This window comes from Narcine bancroftii, chromosome 4 (assembly GCF_036971445.1).
Source record: "Narcine bancroftii isolate sNarBan1 chromosome 4, sNarBan1.hap1, whole genome shotgun sequence".
NCBI lineage: Eukaryota > Metazoa > Chordata > Chondrichthyes > Torpediniformes > Narcinidae > Narcine > Narcine bancroftii.
The window spans coordinates 191,627,645-191,655,051 of record NC_091472.1 but is presented as its reverse complement, the minus strand read 5'-3'; the positions used below and the strand labels follow the sequence as shown (position 1 = coordinate 191,655,051).

The 27,407-nt window shown below is 38.6% G+C and overlaps 1 protein-coding gene across 5 annotated transcripts in view; it reads left to right on the top strand.

Moving 5' to 3' along the window:
• Nucleotides 1-27,407, top strand: part of atxn2 (ataxin 2) — a 151,368-nt gene that overhangs the window by 88,542 nt on the left and 35,419 nt on the right. For 4 of the 5 annotated variants that reach the window (XM_069933383.1, XM_069933381.1, XM_069933382.1 and 1 more), the window contains exons 10-12: nt 20,982-21,158; nt 24,077-24,298; nt 27,190-27,306. In XM_069933383.1, coding sequence (XP_069789484.1) covers nt 20,982-21,158; nt 24,077-24,298; nt 27,190-27,306 — 516 coding nt within the window. Of the gene's footprint in view, nt 1-7,064; nt 7,263-20,981; nt 21,159-24,076; nt 24,299-27,189; nt 27,307-27,407 lie in introns of all 5 variants that reach the window. The other variant, XM_069933386.1, reaches the window with a different exon arrangement.

Sequence of the window (27,407 nt, the reverse complement as noted above, 5' to 3'; positions counted from 1 at the left end):
CACCTCCTTCTCTTATTCCTTTCTTACTGTTCTTATCCAGTTATTTGATACCTCAGGTACACCTTGAGGATGTCCTATAGGAGGAATTTATCTGGAGTAGAGGTAGAGTTGGCCTCACAGAACAAATCTATTTGCACTCTTACAAAACTCCAGTTTCTTCAACAGCAATGGATTAAGTGCCATCTATAAACTGTTTGCTGTTTGTATGGCATTTCAACCATTATCACCAAGGGCGAAAGATCTGAGAGAAGTCTTGTAGCGTACCTAGCTTCCATGGTCCTACCCTCTACTTGGGCTGAAGCCAAAAAAAATCTATTCTAGAGTTGGAGTAATATTGCCTTGAGTAGAATGAATAATCTCTCTCCCTTGGGTGCTTCTGCCTCCATATATCAACTAAATTCAGCTCCTTCATACTCTCAGTAGTTGCTCTGGGCACCTTTGTTTTGTTTGTTTCTTTGTTGACTTATCCAAAATGGATCCAGCCAAAAATTAAAATCTCCCCCAATTAAAATATTCTCCTTTCCCGCTGCCAATCTCAGGAAAATATCCTGCATAAATTTTTCATCATCAAAATTGGGAGCATATACATTTACTAAGGTCCAGGATTCCAAGTATATCTGACAGTGCACCAATACAAATATACCTGCTTTATCTATAGTCACACCATGTACTCTCACCGGAACATTCTTCCCTATCAAGATAGCAACACCCTCCCCCCCCTCATTGCCTTTTAACTGAACGAGGAGGCTATTACTTGTCCCACCCACCCTCTTTTTAGTTTTTGATGATCTTGTTTAGTCAGATGGGTTTCCTGGAGGAAGGCAGGTCTATACCCATTTTCTTGATGTGTGCTAAGACCCTTTTTCTCTTAACAGTTCCATTTAGACCATTTAACTATAAAGCTAACACACTTTATGCTCTTAGCCATCGCCCCTAGGGTTATCACTATAGTAGTCCTTCCGCACCTTCGCCACCCCAAATTCCCGCCTCAACCCACTGATCTCCTTGGCTGACTGTATCTGGTCCCCAGAATCGCAGCAAATGAAAACTATAATAGAAAAACCAGTTAACCTCAAGCAACTCCCCCACCCCAACCCATATTCCATCCCTCCCCTCCCGTCCCCCCTCCCCCTTTTCCTGCCTTTGGTGGCCATTACCCTTAATTTGAAACCATCCCTCCCAATATAATAGGTCATGCATCCTGCATTCATACTCCTCCCCTCCTCTCCCCACTGAGCATCCCATATCTCATTTTCTCCCCGTTGTCATTTTGTATATTTACTTTTTCTCTTCCCTTTTCATAAACCCGATTATACATAGTTGTGCCAAAACACTCTTAATATTTACAGTAGATTCTTACATTACCATTATTTATTCCCCATTTTCACTATTGCTTTTCTCTCTCTCTCTCTCTCTCTCTTCCCCCCCCCCCCCCCCCCGTCCCCCCAAAGGACCGGTAACTCTTCAACAGACTGCCAAGCCTTTCCTAGCTCAGATAGGAACTTTCTGTTTCCCCACCCTGCACCCAGGCATTATTATTTTCAGGGTGGTTGGGTACCTTAACAAACATTAATAGCCTTTTTGCTTTACCAGCCTTTTGACCGGTTCAAGTTCCTTCCTTGATTTCAAAAGTGTTGGGCTAATAGGGTTTAAAAAAAAAAATGCCCCCTCCCCCCTCAATCTCCATCAGCTCCCTCTCCATTTTGCATTGATTGCTCCCACTCTCAATATTTTCTCTCTATCTTGGTAACGCAGCAATTTTACAAAGATTGAGTGGGGTCTCTGCCCAGGGTTTAGTTTTGGAGGGGGGGGGAAATCGGTGAGCCCTCCCTATCTTTACACCCAGTATGTCCCTGCCCAATATTTCGGGGATCCATATGCTCCTTTTCCTTCATCGGGGCATCTATTTGTTTTCTCTATTTTAATTGTCTTCATTAGCACTCATTCTGTCCTCGGCCTTTTTCATTCTTCCCATTAAGCCAGAGGAGGGCCCCACACATTTTATCCAACTTTTCTTGCATAGTTTGGGCTCTATTGTCCACTGCTTTAAATAGTTCGTGCTCCATGAGGCCCAATGCCTCCATCACATCTTGCAGAGAGGGCTCCTAACCCCCACCTGCTCTGTGCCCCAGGTAAGACTTCTAAATCTCTTGGCTTCATGGAGTTTCCTTTGACTACCGTCACTTCTACCTCTGTCGCTGTTCTCGCTTTCCTCAAACTTGTTGCATGAACATGCCATCTGACTCGATGCTTTGGTCCTCTGAGTGCCCCGTGCCCCAACTAGGCTCTTCAACCAAGCCCTTGGCCCCCTTGCTTTGCGGTCACTACACTCGCCCTCTGTGTCTTGAGAGTCACGCACAGAGCAAACTCCCCCGCCCCGATGGTCCTGCTTCTCCATCTCACGGCTGTCACATTCGCTGTCCGCGGCCTAAGTGTCACGCACAGTGCAAGCTCTCCTGACTGAGGTCCCGCTATGGAAGTGGGGGGGGGGTCCCAAGGCTCTCCCCCTCCTGGGTAGTCTTTACTGGGCTCTTGACGAACCGCAGAGCCTTCAATGCAGCGCTCTCTCCCTGTGGTCGTGGCTCTTTTGTTGGGTAGGTAGCTCCGGCTGGGTGGTGACGTCACTGCCAGGCCTTAGTGTGGCCCCACCATTTTCATCACCACAAGGCCCCTCAACTTGCTCTGGAGATTTCAACGTCAACTCCTTGCCATTTGTTGATTACTTTTCTTTGTCCTTGTTTCTGATCTTGGTACTTTCCCACATCACTTGTAAGTATTCTGTCTATTTTTAAAATCTTTTGTTATAGTTTAACTTCTTGTAGGTTTGGGAGCTCTGGGGTCTTGTCTCTGCTATCTTTCCTTTATCATGTGACCTCCCATGTTCTTAATCTTAAGATTCAAAAACTCTTTCTCAAGGACATAGTCCTCAGAGAATTTCACCTTGTTTTATTTATGGCCCATATATTTAAACCGTATTCTCCAGTCTATTAATATTTCTTGGGATCTGGTTTCAGTGAAGATCTCTAATTCTTCTGAAGATCCAGTGGACGAAAAGCTTATCTCTTAAAACTTAGTTCATAAGATGGCCTGGCCAGTCCAGAAAATGAATCTATTGAAACCTCCTCTGAGCTTCTTACCTATCTATCCTAAAATAACAGTTCTCAAGATGTGGTCTCACTATTGCTTTGTATAACTGAAGTCCTTTTGTATTCTGTTCCCTAGCAATAAAGGATAGCATTGTAAAGGATAAATTGTTGCTATATGCTTCATAAAAGGCTGGTATGCATGCTCTACAACAGTTCTCTTCCAGAGACCAATATGTTCAGTCATTTTAGCTTGAGAATATTTGAAACATTCAAAGTTTAGAAGAATTATGGTTCTTAGAATAAGAATTTCACCTTGTTATCAGGCCAAAAGGATAAAAATGTAAGAGAGGTGTGGGGTTTTGGCCCTTTGAGCTTGCCCCACCATTCAATATGACCATAGATGTTGTCTTTCTACCTCCCTTTAGTATTTGGGGGTGAGTGGGGGGGGATATTCCCAAAAGAATACTCATTTGGTCTAGATGTGGCCTGTCAACCAATTTTCAACCTATGCCAATATGCTACTTTGAATCCTATGCAGATTAATTTTACAGAATAGCTTTTTATGTGGAACTTCATAAATGGCTTTCTAAAAATCTAGGTAAAATATGCCTACTGCTTTTCTATCTTTTCTACCAGTGTCAAGTTATTGCCTCAAGTATATTCCACTCTACTAATGTGATTTTTTTTAAAATCTCTTTTCCGTGTTAGAATGGCTATATTTTCAACCCAGTGGTCTGTAGGAATTATTCCATGATTATTGAATTCTGGAAAATGATAACCAGTGCATTTGCTATTTCCAGAACTAATTCCTTTAATTGTCTGGGATGTAATTTATCAGGCCCTGTTGTTTATCAGCCATTAACGTCTCCAATATTATTTCATTATACATGCTCTTTCCCTTTAGATCTGCACCTTCATTAGATTCTTGATTCACTAACATTAATTTGACAGTTGTTGTGTCATCTTTTTCTGAAGACAGAATCGAAGTAGGTGTTGATCTATTTTCTTTTTCACAGTTTCCCCTTATGAATTCAATTTTTGTACTACAGGACCTTCACCACTCATCTTTTTAGAAAGTTTTACAGTCCATTTTTGTTGCTTTCAAGTTTGTGCACTTTTCCCCCCACTTATTCATTTTCTTTGATCTGCTGTACTCAACTGTTTTCAAGTTTACAACTTTTGTTTGGCAATCTAGCATGACTCCCATTGAAATCTAATGTAACACTGGACTTCATTTGTTATGCATGGTTGGGTAACATTTCCTTTTACATTTTTATATCAAGCTAGAGAGAATAACTATTGTAATTCCTGCCTTTGTTCCGTAAATCTAAACCATTGTATATTCATATCTTTCCTTTGAATGAAGCTGCTCAATCTATCATAACTCATTCCTAAACAATTTTTAGAGTTGATATGGAACCTGAGAGATTTGGTTTGAAGAATTCTCAGTCAGTCTTCCCTGCACAACAAGGCAATATCAATGACAGGTCCCCGAACATTAAGATCCTCTACATCACACATGTCAAACTCTGGCCCGCGATATAATTATATTTGGCCCGCAAGATCATTTCAAAAATGTATTAGAGGTGGCGCGCCCTGCAGCAAGAGCTGATGCTGTTTTATGGTCATGTCACCCCCACCATCCTCCTCCGTCATTGCACATCCTTCCCCATTGTTACACGAGAAATTGTAACACGAGAAGTCTGTCGATGTCATCAGCCGGCAAGCCAGTTGGAAGGCTCCACGCACAACCAGTCACTTCTCCCACCTGTCGAGCGGTGCGGCGGATTGGCGAGCGCCTGTGATTTCCTGTTGGCGCGACGGACATGGCAGGCTGCGCACGGCCCCCGGGCAGCGCGAGCCCCCCGCGACTGGCACCGGACGGCCCTTCCACAGCGCAAGCGCACTTCTCCCGGTCGCCACGGCCTTCAGCGTTTGCACCCGCGCGGACCCCAGGGACGGCTGGTTCGGCCCTGCACGTGAAGAGAGAGATAGTGGCTGTCCGCAAAGGCTGATCGGCAGCGCGCTGGGCCTGAGTGGGTGGATAAGCAGGGGTGGGCAGAGGGTGTAGGTGAGGAGTAATGGGCAGGGGAAGTTATGGTGGTGCGAGGGGCAGTTAGAGGGAGGGATGAGTAGAAGGAGGGGTGGATAGGGAAGAGGTAAAAGGGGAGGGGCAGGGCGAGTAGGGGAGGGGTGATTAGAGGGTGAGACGAGTAGAGGGAGGAACAGGTTGAGGGGAGAGGCAGTAGAGGGGCGTGTATAGGATGGGGTGGGTAGAGGCAGAGCGAGTGGAGTGAGGGGTGAGTAGAGGTTGGGTAAAAGACTGGTCAGGTAGAGGGATGGTGAGTCGAGGGTGAATAGAGGCCTAGAGCCTGAGGAGTGAGCAGGAAATGCTGAGTCCTGATGCAGGCCAAAATGGACACAGCCTGTGAATGCTGACTACATCTCCACAGGAACCAAATATGTTTCCCTCAGGTCAAGCAAAGGGTGAACTTGAGCTACCTACTCCTGACCTGTAACATTATCTTCCTAAAGTTATATCCTAAAGTTTAACATTACATATGTTGAAAGAAGAGAAAACATGCAGATGTTGAGAATTTTCAATAAATATTTAGTTCGGCCCTCGACTTAGTCCAAGTTTTTAATTTTGGCCCTCCGTGAATTTGAGTTTGACACCCCTGCTCTACATCATCATTAACCAGAAATTCAATTGGATTGACCATGTAAATTTTTGCAGCAACGAGGGTAGGTCAGAGCTTTGGTATCACAGAGTTTCTCAATTTCTAGTGTCACACAACCTTTTGGCAGTTTAAAGATAGAAGTACACATTTGAGTGAAGTCTTTCAAGAAGCTTGTCCCCAAGGCAAATCAAAATCAGCTGCCTTATTTGCCCTTTTATCAATCCACCCTCTAGCATGTTTACAAAGATTGAGTGGGGTCTCTGCCCAGCGTTTAGTTTTGGAGGGGGGGGGGGGAGAATCGGTGAGCTCTCCCTATCTTTTCACCCAGCATGTCCCTGCTGTCCATAAAATGTACTTCATGGGTGATGCTGACAACATTTTTGAAACCCATGCATTCTATCACTTTGATGGAAGAGAGCAGATTAGTGACATTACCCACCTGCAATTTCTTTTCAAGGAGACATCATCAAGCAAGGTCTAAACCTTGGCACTTCCACCCCAGAGAGGTGACATGCTGGCCTAATCAATCAAGCCCTCATCCTGAAAAAAATTGAGAGAAAATTATTTCTGCCATTATTATTTCTTGAAAACAAAAAAAAACTCCAGTGAAAGATGATTTCCTTTTTTTTAATATAGCTTTTAAATATTTCCAAATAAATGGGAAATAGGAAATTCATTGCTCTTGTAACTTGCATTAAATAATTATTTGTATATATTTTGTTCTTGTCAATTAAATGAACTTATTTTATTGCTATTCTTCAACTTTTGCCCAAAGATGTAATTTTCTTTTCAATGGCTGTCTAAAACTGTTAGACTTTACTTAATTAAGTTATCTATTTTTATTTGATTTCTATTTGATAATTCTTATTATTTTGTATCACTAACTCTTCTTGCAGCATTCCTGATATTTAATTAAAACTGCAATAACTGGTGGAAGATCATTTGGTTTATGTTCACACTGTGATGAATTTATTAAATATTAGTCTATCTTCGATGTACACCAAGATTGATGATTTTCCATTCATATCATAATTCCATTCTTAATATATTCTAATTTTTTTTACATTTGGGTAAATGTATTGTATTGATTTTTATAAAATGCTGGATATTACTTTTCAATGTGCCAGTGCACTGTATTTGAAATACTTTTTTTTAAAGTATGCACAAGTTTTAAACATTGTGGAAATCTAAATGTAAATTTATTATCAATGTATACTATATCTATATCATATTTTCTTTTACTTGTATTATCATTTTCCTTGGTTTTTACTTTCCTTCGTATCATTTGTCCTGTCAGGTGTTTCCTGGCCATCGCCTTGCCCATCTCCTTCCTCTCGCGCACCTACTCGCTACCCATCAGCTCCCAACTCTCTTCCACTTCAGGCAGCTTCTCCTACCAGGCCCCCCTCGAGGCCTTCAAGGCCTCCATCTCACCCCTCCATTCATGGTTCTCCAGCTACTGTCTCTACTATGCCTAAACGCATTTCTTCTGAAGGTACCATAGTTAGTTTTGTTTGTATTTGTTTAATTATATTATTGATTTATATTTATTAACCAGGTTTTAAGTAAACATTTAATCCATCTTACTCAATAGCTGCATTGTTTTGAAACTGACTTTCTTTAAAGGTTTATTGAATATTATTAAACAGTTGAATGGATTGTTGCTGATTTTGCTTTAAAAAAAATTCTCTGTGTCTCCGTGGGTTTCCTCCCACATTCCAAGGACATAGAGGGTTGGTAGGTTAATGAGTCACATAGGTGTATTTGGGTGGTGTGGGCCAGAAGGGCCTATTACTTGGTTGTATCTCTAAATTTTTAAAAAATTGTACACCAAAAAGTCATTTGATAAATATTATTAAACTCCAAAATTCTATTTCTGAAGGGGTATTTGTACAGAGCAATGAAGTGGCAATATCTTTAAACTTTGCACATGCAAATCAGTGTTTGGTTAGAATGGGATTATAGAAAAGTAAATCTACAATGTTATCTGTGATTAAAAGGAATTAAAAAGTTGTGGTATCAGAATCTATTGACATGAACATGTCACGAGTTCATTATTTTTAGCAGCATTACACTGCAAATATTCATATAAACCAATTTTAAAATAAATAATTTAATTCAAGAAAAAGAAAGTTAAAGTAATGTAGTATCTGTGGTTCATTATTCATTCAGAAATTTGATGGCAGAGGGGAAGAAGCTGATCTTGTGCTGCTGAGTGCTTGTGCGCAGGTTCCAGTATTTTTTCCCCGATGGTAGCAGAGTGAAGAGGGTATAGCATAGGTGGTGAGGGTCCTTGAGGATAGAGGCTGCTTTCTTTCGTAAGACACCGCCTCTTGTAGATGTCCTCGATGCAGTGAAAACTGATGCCCGTGATGGCACTGGCCATGTTAATAACCTTCTGGAGTTTTTCCTGTCCTGAGCATTGGCACCTCCATACCAGGCAGTGATGCAACCAGTCAGAGTGCTCTCCACTGTACACCTGTAGAAGTTTTTATTTTTTTGAAACTTTATTTATTAATTTTAACATATGAAGAAAGTAAGTAATTCACGTACAGAAAAAATACAAAATAAAGTAATACAAGTACAAAGTAACATAGTTAATACCAATCTCGGCATCTCCCCCTAACAACTAAAAACTAAGACTAAAAAAAAACTATTTTTAACCCCTAATCCCCCCCTCCCCACCCCCACGATAAAGAGTGAAGAATTAATATTATTAGTATAATTTTAAAAAATAAAAAATATATATCTTAAAAAAAGATCAATATATATAAAAAACAAAAAAATATTAATTATTAATCCAAAATTTTTTTATTATATAAGAATATATATGAAAAAAAAACAAAAACAAAAAGAACTTAAATGAAAAAAAGCCAACTAATAATAAAAAAAACTAAAAAAAGAAAAAACAGAAAACATATAGAAAAAATATATAATAAAAAAAGAAAAAAAAATGATTAATTCAAACTTATTTAAATTGTATATAATCAATAAATGGGGTCCACTTTAACTCATAAAAAGACATCTTATCTTGTATAGAAAAAGATATTCTTTCCATAACCAAACAAAACTTCATCTCTGAATACCACCTATCTAAAGACAATACATTTCTATTCTTCCAAGTAATCGCTATATATTTCTTGGCCACTGCCAGCGCTAAGTAAATAAAAGATCTGGTAATTATATAATTCTAAATCAATCAACGGTTGCATATTCCCTAATAAAAATATATCGGGGTCTAATACAATATGAAGATTATATAGATTATTAAATACAGATTGAATACCTTTCCAAAATTGTTGTAACCGATCACAACCAAACAGCATGTAAAAAAAAGTACCAGAAACCTGATCACAACGAAAACAAAGATCTGACTTACTAAAACCAAATTTTTTAAATTTTTCTGGTGTTAAATATAATTGATGTATAAAACTATAATTAATCATCACCAATCTAGCATTAATCAATTTTCGAACACTATTACGGCAGATTTCAGACCAATCTTCTTCAGTTATTGTTAAACTTAAATCTTTTTCCCATTTCATTTTATCTTTATCCCAATCTATTTTACTTTCACTTTCCAACAAAATACGATACAAACCTGATATATAACCCTTTTTTGGAAATGAGAGCACATATTTCTCAAATCAGTTTCAGACAGTAAATTCATTTGACGACCGCATACCTGTTTTACAAAGATCTTAACTGATAATACACAAATATAGAATAACCACTTATATCAAATCTCTTTTGCAATTCTACAAAAGAACAAAAAAGACCTTCTAAAAAACAGTCAGATAAATTATGTATTCCTTTCTCCTCCCATTGTTTCAAAATAGTATTAGATACCGTGAAAGGAACAAGTTGATTATTATATAATGGTAATCTTCCCGACCACTTATTTTTCAATCCCATTTTATGTAATTTACTTGTCCATAAATTCATTAAATGTTTCAATATTCGTACATCATAAGTTCGTAACAAATTTTTATTCCATCGAAATAAAAATTCATTCGAAAATTTTTCAGAAATAACTGCCAATTCTATCTGTGCCCAACTAGGCGTATCTTGTGTGGCCATTAATGCGCTAAGAAATCTAAATTGAGCTGCTTCATAATAAAATTGAAAGTTAGGTAGCCATAACCCTCCAAATTGAAAATCCCACATCAATTTTTTCAACGCCACCCTAGGAAATTTTTCTTTCCACAAAAAATCCCTAATTACTTTATATAAATCCTTAAAAAATCTTTTTTGTAAACAACAAGGAATTGATTGAAATAAATATTGTATACGAGGAAAAATATTCATTTTTATAGTATTAATTCTTCCTAATAAACCCAAAGGTAAATCTTTCCATTTAACTAAATCTGCCTTAATCTTCTTCATTAAAGGAAGATAATTAAGTGAATATAAATTTTGGTAGTCAGTATTAACATTAATTCCCAAATATTTAATTTGTTTCGTCCACTTCAAATTCGTAATATTTCTAAACATTGAATAATCATCTTTACTAATTGATAAAATTTCACTTTTAGTCCAATTAACCTTATAACCAGATAATTTACCATAAATCTCTAAGGAATCTTGAAGTGCTGGCAGAGAAACATCAGGATCCACCAAATACAGCAAAACGTCATCCGCAAATAAATTTATTTTATAATCTTCATTCAAGACTCTCATACCTTTGATACTATCATTCTGACGTATTAATTGTGCTAGAGGTTCAATAACTAAAGCAAACAAGGCGGGTGATAATGGACATCCTTGTCTAGTAGATCTTGTTAAATTAAAGGATTCTGAAAGCAAACCATTAGTAACAACTCTAGCTTTCGGACCATTATACAGAGCCCTAATCATACCAATAAATGAGAGACCAAACGAAAACTTTTCAAGTACTTTAAATAAATCTTCCATTCTACTGTATCGAATGCCTTTTCTGCATCCAATGAAACCACCATTGGATAATTCTTCTGAGATTTAGATCTATTTATCAAAGTAATTAATTGTAGAATATTATCCGAAGCATACCTATTTTTTTATAAAACCTGTTTGATCACGATGTATTATCTTTGGTAAATACTGAGCAAACATATTAGCCATAACTTTAGCCACTATTTTATAGTCTACATTTAACAAAGATATAGGATGGTAAGAAGCTACCTGTAAGGGATCTTTATCTTTTTTTGGTATAACTAATTATAGCATTAGAACAGGACTCAGGTAATTGAAAAGTATCATAAAGTTGTTGTATTACATTCTTAAATAAGGAAGATATATCAACATAAAAAGTCTTGTAAAACTCAATAGAAAAACCATCTCCACCAGGCGCTTTTCCATTTGGCATATCTTTTATAGCCATTTCAATTTCACTATCCGTAAAAGGTTTATCTAACTCTTGTCTGTCTTCTTGAGATAACTATGGTAAATTAATATTTTTCAAAAAAGAGTCTATTGCATCTTCTTTTATCTCTTTACATTCAGTCAAATAAAGTTTTTTGTAAAAATTACAAAATTCATCGTTAATTTCTTTTTGACTAAAAGTGATACCCGATTTATTTCTAATAGCTGGTATAATCCTAGATAACTGTTCTTTTTTTAATTGCCAAGCTAATACTTTATGAGCTTTCTCACCCCATTCATAAAATTTATTTTTTGAACGATTCAACAGACATTCAAATCGATATGACTGTAACTTATTATACTTCAACTTTAAATTAGTTAATTGGATCTTTTGGAATTCAGTAGCTTTCTTTTGAAATTCTTTTTCACAGCTTGTTATTTTCTTCTCCAAATCCTCAGTTTCTCTAACTCTCTCTTTCTTCAGTTTGGATGCATAACTGATAATTTGACCCCGTATATAAAAAAAAAAGCTTTCATTGCGTCCCACAAAACAAACTGATCAGAAACAGAGTGAACATTATTAGCAATGAAATCCTCAATTTGTTTTCTCAAATAAACAATAAATTCTGGCTTTTGTAGTAACATAGTATTAAATCTCCATCTTAAAGTATGTTGTGTAACTTGAGAACTTTGATATTCCAGTAATAACAGTGAATGGTCCGAGACTAACCTTGCCTTATAATCCACAGATATAACCTTATCCTGTAAATGTGCCGAAATTAAAAAATAATCAAGTCTTGAAAAAGAATTGTCGAGAAGAATAAAAAGAAAAGTCTTTCTGTGTAGGATTAAATCTACGCCAAATATCAACTAAATTCAAATCTTTCATCATATTAGCCATATGTATCGCCATCTTAGATTTCTTAATTACCTTTGGATACTTATTCAATAACGGTTCTAATACCATATTTAAATCCCCCCCAATCATCACATTGGAATTAGCTTGTCTCAATAATAAAGATATTTCTGTAATAAAAGCAGTGTCTTCAACATTTGGAGCATAAACATCAATCAAAGTCCAGGCTTCATTAGAGATCGTACAATTCAACTTAAGTAGTCTTCCTCCATTTTCCTCCTCGTCTTGCAATTGAAACGGTAAATTCTTATGTACCAAAACCGCAACTCCTTTTGCCTTTGAATTAAATGAAGAATAGAAGACTTGTCCAACCCAGTCCCGCTTAACCCTAACCCTAACCCTAAATGTTCTTTATCTGTCAAATGAGTTTCCTGTAAAAAGGCCACATCTACTTTAAATTTTTTTAAATAAGCCAGTACTTTCTTACGCTTTATAGGATTATTCAAACCCTGAACATTAAGAGAAGCAAATTTAAATTTTGACATGTCTTACAACAGTTAGAAAAAAAAACCAACTCTTACCCCCTTACCCTCTCTTAATACGATCAAAAAAAAGAAAAAAAAGAAAGAAGAGATAAAAAAGGGAAAAAAAAATTTCAAATTATTTAAACAAAAAAAACCCCTTCACTCTTTAATCTAATAATACAAAAAAAAAGAAAAAAAATGGGTAGGAGATTAAAAATACCCCCTCCCGTCTAAACTGCACAATGCGGTAACTCCCAAAAAAAAATGGGTGTGAGATAACTCACACGTAGCAGATGACTTTCAGAAAATAGTGCCTATCCGGTTCTCTCCCCCAACTCTCACTTCATCTTAAACTAACATCATCATTATTTAATATCCCTTTTTTTTTGAAAAAAAGCATTAGAAAAAAAAAGGACAGCTCTTCTTTTAACCAGCTCCAACTGCCGAGTCACCATTACGACCATTCCTTCTTGGAGCACGGCTCTTTTCTTCCATCTCTTGTCTCCTTGGAGATCGCGGCGGACTATATCTCTGTTGAAACTGAGTGATTGGCAGCTCTTGGGCAAATGCTATAGCTTCCTTTGGAGAATCAAAGAACTTTGATTGGTAACCATCTTGAAAAACCTTCAAAACAGCTGGATATCTAAAGGTTGCCTTATAACCTTTCTTCCACAACAACTCTTTAGCAGGGTTGAATTCCTGTCGTTGGAACATAACCTCTTGACTCAAATCCGCATAGAAGAAAACTCGATTATTTTGAATCATCAAGGGTGATTTTCTCTGTTGTGCATTTCTAATAGCCACTCGTAAAATTATTTCTCTGTCATAATAATTCAAGCAATGAACCAAAACAGGACTTGGACTTTGACCTGAAATAGGTCTTCTACGCAAAGCTCTGTGAGCACATTCCAGTATTATACCTTCCGGGAAATGTTCTTGACCCAGCACCTGCGGAATCCATTCAGTAAAAAATTTTCTTGGGTCTGGTCCCTCCATACCTTCCGGCAAACCAATAATCTTTATATTGTTCCGTCTGGATTGGTTTTCCAAATAATCAATCTTTTTCACCAAATTTTTATTTTGAGTTCTTAAGTCTTCAACCATTTTGGTCACATCAAGAACTTGATCCCGTATTTCGTCTATATCTTCTTCACATGAATTAAATTTATCTCTCACTTCAAGCTTAAAAGCTCCAAACTCAGCCATCTGTTGAGAATGTATTTTCACCAGGGTATTAAACCTAGTACCAAGTTCAGTCATAATCTTGGATAATCCCTGCATTGTATAAGATAATTTAGATTCAAGATTCACAAAAATCTTTTCAATTGGAAGAGATTCTGGCTCAACAGATTCCTGCTTCTTCTGCATAACCAAAGAATCTTCTGTTCTTTCCTTCATTCTGGTTGCCTTCCTTGTAGTATGACTGCGTGTGGAAACCCCAGCCACAGCCTCTCCAGCAGTGACTGGAGGACACTGGCCGGGGTTTTCCCCAATCCATAATGTATTAAGTTCTCTCAGTACATCAAGTTGTATAGGTTCTTCTATCTCAAGAGGTGCAGTTTGCAGCGCCACTGCTAGAGTTGACAGATGCCTTTCCCCAGCCGGTGTTTCAGCTGGTAATACTTCAGCTGATGATACTACAAGCGGTTCATTCATAACATTGCCGTCAGATGCTACTGCGCATGTGCGAACCTGAGTAACTCTTTGTTCTAAAGGCTGTTTGGCGCCCTCTTTAGGGGGGCTCTACCAATGTAACATAGAGCTTTGCATCCAAACACTGTACCTCTCTCCTGGGATCCATTTCACGCTGAGTCCCGGTGTCTTTTCTACAGGTAGGCTCCAAAACTTGAACTTTTGGAAAATGTAGTTTTTTGATGATCTGTTGTCGTTTTTTTTTGCTCTTTTTCACCAATTGTACCATCAGAAATTAATAGCACTGAAGTTATCTAAACTTTTAAAGAATTTTAACGGGCATTTCTAGACAAAACAATAAGATAGAGTCAGGAGAGGACTGGAAGGCACGTCTGACCCTTACGCCATCTTGCCACGCCCCCCACCTGTAGAAGTTTTTGAGAGTCTTTGGTACTATACTGAATCTCCTCAAAACTCCTCGCAATACTTTTTGGTTGCATCAACATGGAGGTTCCAGGACAGATCCTTAGAGATGTTGACACCCAGGAATTTGAAGTTCTTGGCCTTCTCCGTTGCTGACCCTTCAGTGCGGACAGGTTCTTGATCTCGTGACTTCCTCCTGAAGTCCACAATCATCTCCTTGGTTTTGCTAACATTGAACTCAAGGTTTTTATTGTGACACCACTCAATGAGCTGATCTCTCTCCCTCCTGTACACTTCCTCATTGCTGTATGATTCTGCCAACAACTGTGGTATCATTGGCACATTTGCAGATAGCATTTGAATTTTGCCTGACCACACAGTCATAGTAGTTGAGTGAGTAGAGCAGTGAGCTAAGCATGCATTCTTGGTGCACCTGTGTTGATCATCAGTGAGAGGGAGGCATTATACTGACTAGTCATCCATAAAGGAAGTCAAGGATTCAGTTTGGAGCTTGTTAACCAGCACTGAGGGAATAATGGTGTTGAAGTCTGAACTCTTGTCGACGAAGATTAGCTGGATGTATGAGTTGCTCGAGGTGATCGAGAGCTGAGTGGAGATCCAGTTATATTGTGTGTGCTGGCATTAATGGACTTTTAAATAAACAGAACGTGGACACTTTAAAGGAATTACATAAGGAATTATAATTAATTGTTGGATTATTGAGCAATTTTTTTTGTGGGGGAGGAGAGGAATGTTATAACACTTTACATAGGAAATTTAGCTAATTTTTCCTGGGTCAAGACATGGGGTTATGAAATGCTGTTACTGCAGTACAGAGAATTTGAAATAGAAGTTTGTTCAGATTCATATATTTATCTTAAAGATGTCATAGGATTATTATCTGAAACATGAAATCAAAATACTGTGGAAACAAAGTTAATGAGTCGGTTTGTGGGCTATGTAGAAAATGTGAGAGTGTAGTTTTGTTAGAATCAGCCATTGTAATTCCTCAAAATATTTGAGTGAGGTTATCAAGTTTTGAGCTAAAACTTTCCAGTGTATTATTTGATTTTTTTTTGTGTGCTTAAAACTAACTTTATGCTTAACTCTGCTTGGCACAACAGTGCGTATCCATGTTTACTGCACACTTTTGGTTATTTAAAGTTGAAACATTTAAGTATAGGAAATGTTTTTTTTAAGTAAATAGCTTTCAGAAACTGGTGTTTAGAGTAGACTGTCTGCTCTTAAAAGCTTAGAAGAATGAGAGATTGACTCGTTAAAACTTAATGTTTAGAGGACTGGAAGATACTGGATGACTGGTTTACAGGCTGAGCCAGTATTTATATGTCCACCCCAATTGCTCTTGAGGAGATTCCTGTGACCAGGTTGTCTCGAACTAGGGGACTGTCTCAAAATGAGAAATTGGCTATTTAGGATTTAGACAAAATAAAATATCTTTCTTAAAATAGTAACACATTCTTTGGAATTGTCTTGCCCTGAGAATTGAGAAACTTGGATATTCATTTCATTCCAATATCTGGATATGGTAGGAATTGAAGAGTAGGGCAGGAAAATGAAATTTGAGGTAGAAGATCAGCCATGATCTTCTTGAATGGTGGAACAGACTTGATGGCTGAATATTCTGCTTTTGCTCCTATTTTTTCCTGAATTTACCTTGACTCTGCACTTTAAATATTTGTTCTCTAGTTACTGGCTCTTATTGGACCTCTTTTACTTTATATACCTTTGCATCTTCCCACAGCTTGATTTAAAGAAAACAACCTGGTCCATCTTGTACCTAAAATTCTTCAGCCCTTATGATATCTTCTAACCCCTCCCCTTTAGAACAATCCCATCCTATTCTGTAATATGATGACCAGACGTTAACACAGGAGTCTGGCTGTGGACCAGCTGGTTTAAGCCCAATCCTACATAATGTAAAATAAAAGCACAAACGCTTGAAACATTCTGCAGGTTATATGCAGATAGAGATTGAAGACTGAAATTGAAATTGGGAAACTTTAAAAAAAAAGTTAGTTTCAAGTCGCAGAAGATGGGGAAGCAAGAATTAGACAAAGGTGACATCTTTGACTGGGTAATGCCAAATCACCAAGATGACTTCAGGGCTTAAAATGCCATGTAATGAATAAATTCCTGCTCCTGTGTTCTCTCTCTGGGCTTCTAAAGTTGAACCTGCTATTTGAAACACTATTTGTCCTATTTCAAGAAAATCTGGAACATGGACACATTTTTCTTGTTTGCTTGTTTGCACTTAGCATCTCTCCAATGTCATATTTTCATTGCTCTTCCTAAATACATAGACTGTTCTGCCCATTGGCTCGTTTGTTGATAACATCTGGCAACCAATAAATTATATTCTCATTGTCAACATCACTGGCTATTTTGTTAGCAACTGGGAGAAAGATGGAAAATCCTTTAATCTTCAGAATCAGGATTTATTGTCACGGACAAGTCATGAAATTCGGTGTCTTGCAGCAGTGTCAATAGTGTAAATATTTATATTATTACCATCTTACGACATCACTATAAAAAAATATAATAAAGGTAACAGGGCAGAAAAAGTAAGGCAGTGTCTGTGGTTCATTGGTTATTCAGGAATCTGATGGCAGTGGGGAAGAAGCTGTCCTTGTGCTGCTGACTGCTCGTCTTTAGGCTCCGTACCTTTTCCCCGATGGTAGCAGAGTGAAGAGGGCATGGCCTGGGTGGTGGGGGTCTTTGAGGATAGGGGCTGCTTTTTTAAGACCCCGCCTCATGTAGATGTCCTCGATGGAGTCTGGTGCCTGTGATGTCGCAGGCCGGGTTAACAACCCAATGGAGTTTATTCTTGTCCTGAGAGTTGGCACCTCCATACCAGGCAATGATGCAACCAGCCAGAATGTTCTCCATGGTATATCTGTAGAAATTTACGAGAGTCTTTGTTGACATATCAAACTGCCTCAGACACCTCGCAAAGTATAGCTGTTGGTGAGCTGCCTTTGTGATTGCATCAATGTGAAGGCTCTAGGACAGATCCTTGGAGATGTTGACACCCAGGAATTTGAAGTTCTTGGCCCACTCCATTGCTGATCCTTCAGCGTGGACTGGTTCTTGATCTTGTGACTTCCTCCTGAAGTCCACAATCATCTCCTTGGTTTTGCTAACATTGAACTCAAGGTTGTTGTTGTTGTTACACCATTCAATGAGCTATTCTCTCCCCTTCCTATCAGCTTCCTTATTCTTTGGCTTGGCTTCGCGGACGAAGATTTATGGAGGGGGTAAAAAGTCCACGTCAGCTGCAGGCTCGTTTGTGGCTGACAAGTCCGATGCGGGACAGGCAGACACGATTGCAGCGGTTGCAAGGGAAAATTGGTTGGTTGGGGTTGGGTGTTGGGTTTTTCCTCCTTTGCCTTTTGTCAGTGAGGTGGGCTCTGCAGTCTTCTTCAAAGGAGGTTGCTGCCCGCCAAACTGTGAGGCGCCAAGATGCACGGTTTGAGGCGTTATCAGCCCACTGGCGGTGGTCAATGTGGCAGGCACCAAGAGATTTCTTTAGGCAGTCCTTGTACCTTTTCTTTGGTGCACCTCTGTCACGGTGGCCAGTGGAGAGCTCGCCATATAACACGATCTTGGGAAGGCGATGGTCCTCCATTCTGGAGACGTGACCCATCCAGCGCAGCTGGATCTTCAGCAGCGTGGACTCGATGCTGTCGACCTCTGCCATCTCGAGTACTTCGACGTTAGGGGTGTAAGCGCTCCAATGGATGTTGAGGATGGAGCGGAGACAACGCTGGTGGAAGCGTTCTAGGAGCCGTAGGTGGTGCCGGTAGAGGACCCATGATTCGGAGCCGAACAGGAGTGTGGGTATGACAACGGCTCTGTATACGCTTATCTTTGTGAGGTTTTTCAGTTGGTTGTTTTTCCAGACTCTTTTGTGTAGTCTTCCAAAGGCGCTATTTGCCTTGGCGAGTCTGTTGTCTATCTCATTGTCGATCCTTGCATCTGATGAAATGGTGCAGCCGAGATAGGTAAACTGGTTGACCGTTTTGAGTTTTGTGTGCCCGATGGAGATGTGGGGGGGCTGGTAGTCATGGTGGGGAGCTGGCTGATGGAGGACCTCAGTTTTCTTCAGGCTAACTTCCAGGCCAAACATTTTGGCAGTTTCCGCAAAGCAGGACGTCAAGCGCTGAAGAGCTGGCTCTGAATGGGCAACTAAAGCGGCATCATCTGCAAAGAGTAGTTCACGGACAAGTTTCTCTTGTGTCTTGGTGTGAGCTTGCAGGCGCCTCAGATTGAAGAGACTGCCATCCGTGCGGTACCGGATGTAAACAGCGTCTTCATTGTTGGGGTCTTTCATGGCTTGGTTCATCATCATGCTGAAGAAGATTGAAAAGAGGGTTGGTGCGAGAACACAGCCTTGCTTCACGCCATTGTTAATGGAGAAGGGTTCAGAGAGCTCATTTCTGTATCTGACCCGACCTTGTTGGTTTTCGTGCAGTTGGATAATCATGTTGAGGAACTTTGGGGGACATCCGATGCGCTCTAGTATTTGCCAAAGCCCTTTCCTGCTCACGGTGTCGAAGGCTTTGGTGAGGTCAACAAAGGTGATGTAGAGTCCTCTGTTTTGTTCTCTGCACTTTTCTTGGAGCTGTCTGAGGGCAAAGACCATGTCAGTGGTTCCTCTGTTTGCGCGAAAGCCGCACTGTGATTCTGGGAGAATATTCTCGGCGACACTAGGTATTATTCTATTTAGTAGAATCCTAGCGGGAATCACGTTGCTCTCCATTGCAGGCAGCTTCCTTATTACTGTTTATGATTCTGCCAATAACTGTGGTGTCATCAGCACAGTCATGGGTGTATTAACGAGTAGAGCAGTGGGCTAAGCACACATCCATGAGGTGTGCCTGTGTTGATGATCAGTGAGGAGGAGACGTTGTTTCCAATTTGCACTACCTGTAGTCTTCCAATGAGAAAGCCAAGGATCCAGATGCAGAGTGGAGTACAGAGGCCTAGAGTTTGTAGGCCTTGATCCTTTTGTTCTAAGAACAACAACGGTGGTTTATGGAGTGCAGTTCAATAAGTTTTCTAATTAAGTGAACAAAGAGAAACTGGAGGGACTGCATCCATGGAGCTAAGTGGCCCATGGTTTTTGGATTGGGACCCTTTTTTGAGACTGATATACTCTGATAAAGGGACTCTATAATTCCAACCCAAATCAGTGACATTTTCTTTCCATTGATGCTGTCTGGGCTACTGATTCCTTCCAACTTGTCTTTGTTAACTCAAATTCCAGCATCTGCAATTCTTGTTCTTCCAATTTTGATATTACATTTGGAAGTTTTTCTACGTATTTGCAAGTTTTTTTTAATTTTCCTCCACACATTATCGTTAAAGTTGAGAGTTTGTAAAATTGCTTCAGTTATTCCACAAGTGTATCTTATTAATTAATTTGTTAAATAAATTGAAATTAACATATTGGGTGTGCCAAAATGAAATGTTGTTTGGGATGTTAAATCTGGACAGCTGTGTTGAGTGAGGAAAAAAATCCATTGACTATATGATAATTAATATTGGAAATATTCAGGAGGGGCAATAATTACATTTAATTTATTCTATGATTGATGTTTACTAAAATTACCATCTGGGATACTTGACAACTACTTGTGATGGTGTGACTAAATCCTCTTCTACTTTTAATTCCTGCATGAGATTTGTTCATTAATTTTGTATCTCACATTTAGAACAAGCATGCTTTCTGGGGACCATCAATTGAATTTCTTCATTTTGTAATTCATTGTTTACAAATATATTTTCACTAGAGTCAACAATATTTTAAGCAAAGATCCTGGCATTTAAGAAATTATTCTTTTAGGTCCTCTATTTTACTATCTTCCTCACTGTGATCCACAAGGCTCTTTTAACTATTAACTATTCAGCCAATTGGTTAATTAACTAAATCTTATTTCTAAACTACTGTATATGCATTTTCATTGAAGAGAAAAATGTAATTCAACTGTTAGGATTTAAGATTTTTCACATTTGTATTAAATGTACTACAGTTGGTCTTTCATAGAGAACATTAAAAGCAAATTTATTGTTGTTCTTCAGAGTCCTTCAGGCTGTGTTCTGAGTTACAATATGCTTTGTAACATATAGCATTGTAAAACATCCTAAGGAGTGTTATCAAGTTAGAATTGCATATTTATTATACTTGACAATTATAGTTAAAATTACAGCATTTTTTTTTAAAAAAACCCATGAAATCATGAACTACAACAAATTATTAACTTTGCTAATATTGCAAGTCAAATGCATAGGAAAAGTCGATTAGATATGACTAAAATAAAACTTTGGGAATGGTCCCACTTAAAATTATCAGCTTCTCCATTTTACATGCTAGCTGTAATGAATATTTTTATTCATTGTACTTTGTTCTATCATCAAGGTCCTCCACGAATGTCTCCAAAGGCCCAACGTCATCCTCGACATCGAGGCCCCTCTGGTCGAGCTGCAATGTCTTCAAGTTTGGATTTTATACCACACAGTGTATCTGGAGATATTTCTACCCCTACACCTAGAAACAGTTCTTCAGGGGGGACTTGGTCGTCTGTTGTTAGTGGAGGTAAGTTTTTTGAGTGTCGTTAGTGGAGGTAAGTTTTTTGGGTGTCGTTAGTGGAGGTAAGTTTTTTGGGTGTTAAATAAAATCAGATATTGAGATCTTAAAAATATTTTAATGTTTTATAGATCTCAATTGCAGTTTTTACTCTGTTAACAATATAGACAAATGTCTTAAACAATAATCGGATAAATGTGGACGCTGATACATACATAGATATCTCAAATAGTTTATTTGTGATACCTTTAATGGAGTGAAAACTAATGCCCATGATGTTCACAACTCTCTGTAGCCTTTTCTTGTCCTGTGCCTTCCTCCATACTAGACAGTGATTCAACCAGTCAGAACGCTTTCCCTGGTAAATTTGCAAGAATCTTTGGTGACATATCAAATCTCCTCAAACTCCTTAAGTATAACTGCTGGCGAGCCTTCTTCATGATTGCCCCAGGATAGACACCAAAGAATTTGAAGTTCTTTGTGCTTTCCTCTGTTGAGCCCTCAATGAGGACTGCTTGTGTTTTCCTAGTTTCCCCTTTCAGAAGCCCACAATCAGTTCCTTATTTTGCTAACGTTGAGTGCAAAGTTGTTATTGTGACACCACTCAACGAGCTGATCTATCTCACTCCTGTATGTTTCCTCATTGCCGTCTGTGATTCTGCAAATGACCGTGGTGTCACTGGCAAACTTGTAGATGGTATTAAGAATTGTGCCTAGCCACACAGTCATAGGTGGAGAGAAAGAGGAGCAGAGGGCTAAGCACGCATCCTTGAGTTGCACTTGTGTTGATTGTCAGTGAGAAGTGTGTAAGCTCACTACACCCCTGTCTTCCAACCCAATATTACTCAGACATCCTTCACTGTGGTACCAACCTGCTGTGAGTATCAAATCCAGCAGGAATGATATTTAAATGAGAATTAACCAATGAGAAAATGCAATCACCAAATACAAACTCCAAACTCATTTTTTTTATCAAGGACTTCCTATACCAATGTCTTTCACTGAACCAGGTTGTTTGATACTTGAGTCCAATGTAGTCCCAAGTTGATCACTTTGATAATACAATATCACAATCCATTTACCTGCTTCAGTCACATCTCTGGAGAGAACTATCAGCAGTAATCTCCAAATATATTGGGCAGCACAGTGGTTCAACTAGTAGGGCTGCTGTCTCCCAGCTCCAGCAACCTGGGTTCACTCCTGACTTCCAGTGCTGTTGACTGCTTTGAATTGGTGGACTGGACCATATTCAAGGACTCTTCTTTAAACTTGAATGAATACATCACGTCAGTCACCAACTTCATCAGAACCTGTGTTGGCTGACTATGTGCACATACTGTGAGTATCCCAATCAAAAGACTCGCAACCTGCTGAGGGCGAGGTCGATAGTGATTAAGATCCCTACAAGAAGTCAGGTATGATATACAGAAGGCCTTCTTAGCAGCAAAGAAGCAATTCCAAGTGAAGCTAGAAATGGAGTCAGATACACGCCCACTTTGGTGGGGCTTACAGGCCATTACGTTCAACAAGGGGGACCCAAACATCACTACCCAATGAACTGAACAATACCTTTCATGCTCACTTTGAAAAAGGAGAATTCATCGGTGCCAATGAGAATGCCTGCAGAAGCTGTCTCTGAGGCCAATGTCAGAACATCTTTTAAGAGGGTGAACCCTGAAAAGGCATCAGGCACTGATGGCATACCCAGCAGGGTACTGAAAATCTATGCCAACCAACTAGCTGAAATGTTCACAGACATTTTTAATCTCTCATTGCTGCAGTCAGAAGTTCCCAGCTGCTTCAATCATCCGGTGACCGAGAAGGGCAGAGTGAACTACCTCAATACGGTCGCACTCGCATCTACTATGATGAAATGTTTTGTGGGGTTGGTCATGGCTAAAATTAACTCGCACCCAAAACCTGGATCCACTGCAATTCGTTTACTGCCACAGTCGATGCAATCGCTGTACTGTAGATGCAATCTCGCTGGTTTTTCATTCAGCACTGGATCAACTAGATAAGAACAACACATACATCAGGTGCTTTTCAGTGATTGCAGCTCAGCTTTCAACATCATCATACTCTGTGCTGGTCAGCAAGCTTTAAAACCTGGATCTCTACACCTCCCTTTGCAACTGGATCCTTAACTTCCTCATCACAAGGCCACAGATAGTACAAATCAATATACCTTGATGAAGGGCTCAAGCCCGAAATATTGGTTATGGTACACAAAGTAAGCTGTTTGAGCTGCTGAGTTTCTCCAGCATTGTGTCTGCAGACTTTGTTTTACTGCTGCAGTGTACTTGCAGTTTAAGGGGAGAGTTCTCTCTTAAATAAAGAAATAGGGTCAGAAAGTAAAGGAATTTCTGAAGATCTACTGGCATTGATTGATAATTGGGTTATAATCAGGCGAGGGCAAGTTCCACAGAAATGGGCAGTGAAGATGAGGGTTTTGGCATAAACCAACAAACAGTTTTGTGTGACCAGTACAAAAAGTTAAATTTTTGAACTCGAGCTTTATTTTGTTAATAAGTAAATGAGCTTTATTTTGTCTGAACGTACTTGCCTTACGCAGGAATTTTAGCTTGATTTGGTTGGGGCCTCTCATTTGAACCCTAGTTCTTGAGCTTTGAAACAAATTTGTTTTCTCCATGGTCTTCTGGGAGGGTTCTGTTGATGAATGGTGAGAGAGAGAAAAGGAGTCTGAGAGTTGAACAAGGGATTGTTCTAATGAAAAAGTATCAGTCTGAAATATTAATTCTCTTTTTTGTTCGTGAATTTTCTGTTTTCACATTTGCAGCATCAGCAATGTTTTGATCACAGAATACGATTTTGGAAGTTTGAAGCTCACCATCCACAAATCTCATTTGAAGTAATTCAGTATAATTTTGGTACACTGCATTAATGAAAGCTTTTTTCTACTTTAGGTTCAAATACCCGTTTATCTCCCAAAACGCACAGACCACGATCTCCAAGACATGGTAACCAGCCATCTCAGTATAATCCTGGAAATGCGCCAAGTGGCATGATCCTATCTTCTACTCAACCTGGCACTGTCCCACTTGAGCCTTTAGCTACACCTGCAACAACTGTATCTCCTACACCAGCTAGCCCAGCTGCAAATAGAGCTGTAACTCCATCAGCTGAAGGTAAATAGTTTATGCCACAGTGGCATATTGTTGAATGTTATACATGCAGAGAAGATGATGAAAGATAATGCTTTGATTTTTTTTTTCCAGTTCACAGGATTAGCCTTGCTGCACATACTGACCGGAAAACTTACAATTGACCCAGCATCTTTAGGAAAAATGAAGCTTAATAACATACAAAGATAATTTCACTGAAAAGAGAGCACAAGACCATGTGTTTCCGCCCAAGTGAGATTTTAAACCTCACTCAGTGGCACTTTTTCTCAATCTCCTTTATTTGGTTTTTACAGTACAAGAAAAGGGAATGAAACTGAAAATACTTGCATATATCTTGGTCCCCCCACCAGTGCACTGGATGAAGGCAGTAAAGACATCAAAAATTTAGAAATGTATATCCCACCTAACCTATTCTATTTAACAAAAATAAACAAAAACATCTAAGCAGCTTATCCTGAAGGTTGCATATATTTTGTAGCTTTTGATTCGTACCGTGAATCAAAAAAAGGTAAAACTATATCTCATCTGGAAGAGTGAATACATTAAAAATATTTGCGTCAATTGAAAATAAGACATGAAAGATCGCCATGTATGTTCAAATTTTACCAATGAATGATATCTATTTTTTCTTAAATGTGAACAGGACATAATATGAGAACCATATGAGACCTCCAACTGTTAGAGGTCTAGAGTCTTTCTATTTGAATAAGATGGCTCTTCCAGCCAACAATGTGGAGAAGGCCACAACCCATTGCCCAAATACACAAAAACTCCCTATGTCTGGTTCAATAACCCCAAAAAGAGCAGTTATTCGATTGGATCATAGCTCTACCTGAAATACAGCTGAAAAGATATTAAAAATTTCTTTCCAATCGATTTCTACGGATGGACAAGACCAAAACATGTATCAATGTAGCAATATCAGATTTGCATCTGTTACAAGTAGGGCTAATATTAGAAAAGATACAATCCACCTTTGGACATGTGAACATGATGTACCACTTTGAATTGGATTAATGAATGTCAGGCACATATTGAAGATGTATTCACCAGTTTAGGAATCTTGTCCCATAGACAAAATTCTTGCAAGCTCCATATCCCAAGCCTTTTTAATCTTATTGTGAAGTACTGGACGTAGTTTCAATAATCTTATATATAATTTCAATTAATCCTTTCTGAGAAGGATTCAATAGAAAAATATTATCAATTAATCTGGTGGATATACAAATAGAAAGTCCTGTAATATGGTATTTAAGATATTTCTAAGCTGTTAATATTGAAAAGAAAATGAATATTTGGTAAGTCTTATTTGTTTGCCAGCTGTTCAAAGGACATTAAACAACCTTCCTTAAATAAATTACAAAATAATTAATACCTTTGATTTTCCATACAGAGAAAGATTGATCAGTAATTGATGGTCGATAAATATAATTGAGAGCGAGCACTAGATAAAACAAAGTTTTTTAAATTAAAAAAAATTTCCTAAATTGGAACCAGATTCGCAAAATCTGTTTGAGTATTGGATTAGATATATCCTTATCGATCTTGGAAAAACAAAGTGGAAGAGGGTACCCAGTACAGAGGCCACTGAGTACTGCTGTGTAGATTTCAATTCTAAATCTGTCCATAATGGACCATCCAACTTGTCAGAATAAAAAATCCAAAAAGTTAGATAACAAGTATTAACAGTCCAGTAATAAAATCTAAAATTAGGTAGAGCCATACCTCACATTTTTTTTCAATTTTTTAAAATGAAATTTACTAATTCTAGAGATTTTGTTCTTCCATATATAGGAAGAAACATTATGTCAATACAGGTACCAATCCTTTATCCGGAACCCTTGGGGGGAAGGACAGTGTGTTCCAAATTTCGGATTTTTCCGGATTTCAGAAAGCCAGATTTAACCCCATCCAAATTGTACTGCTGTATCCAACCCCCCCCCCCACCCCCACACGACTCTCACTACTGGTCTCCCTCCTCATCCGCCCGACTCACGCTGCCGGTCTCACCCGCCAGACTTGCGCTGCCATTTTCTCTCCCCAATTGCCGGATTTTGGAGCTTTCCGGATTTTAGATGTCCAGATAAAGGATTGTGTACCTGTATTATTAAAAAAAAGGACTTTGGGATGAAAACTGGAATCACTCGAAATAAAAAAAAAACTTGGGTAATATTACCATTTTAATTGTATTAAAGCTAAAGATAAAGACCATTGAGAAAAATGACAATCTCCCATACACAAGTAGAGGAAAAAAATTGAGCAGCACTTTTTTGGGCTCTGCAAAACTGCATGCTACCTGCTGTATCTGCCAACTACCACCGAAATCCTTTTTTTCTACTACTCTTGTACTAGTTTCATTTCCTATTGGCTTCTTTTCTTTATTTGTAAGGTGTAAAGTGGTCCAAATCCCAAAAACTCCTGTTCAGTGGTCCAATCTCATTAATATTTTCATAAAAGGAATGACTTCAATACTTCTTGCCTTTCTATATTCGTACCTGATAATTCTTTACATTTTCCAGTCATATATTGTATTTTATCCTTTCGGGCCTTCTTTCTTTGCCCCACAATTGTAATTTTCATTTGTTGCTATCTGAATCACACTACTGAAAAGCAACACAGTTATGCTTTTAAGTTGGCTTTGGTGCCAACTCTGTAAGTAGCTTTGCATTGCTCCTGTATTCTTGACATTTGTTGTTTCTATCTCCATGTTTTGTCCTTTCTTGTGAGTTCTATGGTTAAGATTGCCATAAAATTCGGTAACGTGCTGAAGGGAAACATTGATTTCTGGATTTTCATTTCATGAAAGATTGTCTTTACTTTTAAGTTGTTATGTGGCTTTAATGCTTTCATGAGCAGTTTTCACTTTAGAATTTTGGATTTTTTTTTGTTTTTAGCTAAAGATGGAAGGCTTCAAGAACAAAAGCAGAGTTCACCCTCTGCAAACAAAGAGACTCCCAAGCCTGTTGAAACATGTACTACTTCCCCCAGCTTAACCAAACCGGGAATAAAGGGTTAGTGTAGCATGTGTATATATGCCTATAGCCTTGCTGTTTTGAACTCTCCAGTTTATACTTGACCAGTTAAGAGTTGTCAAATTATTGTAATGATCAAA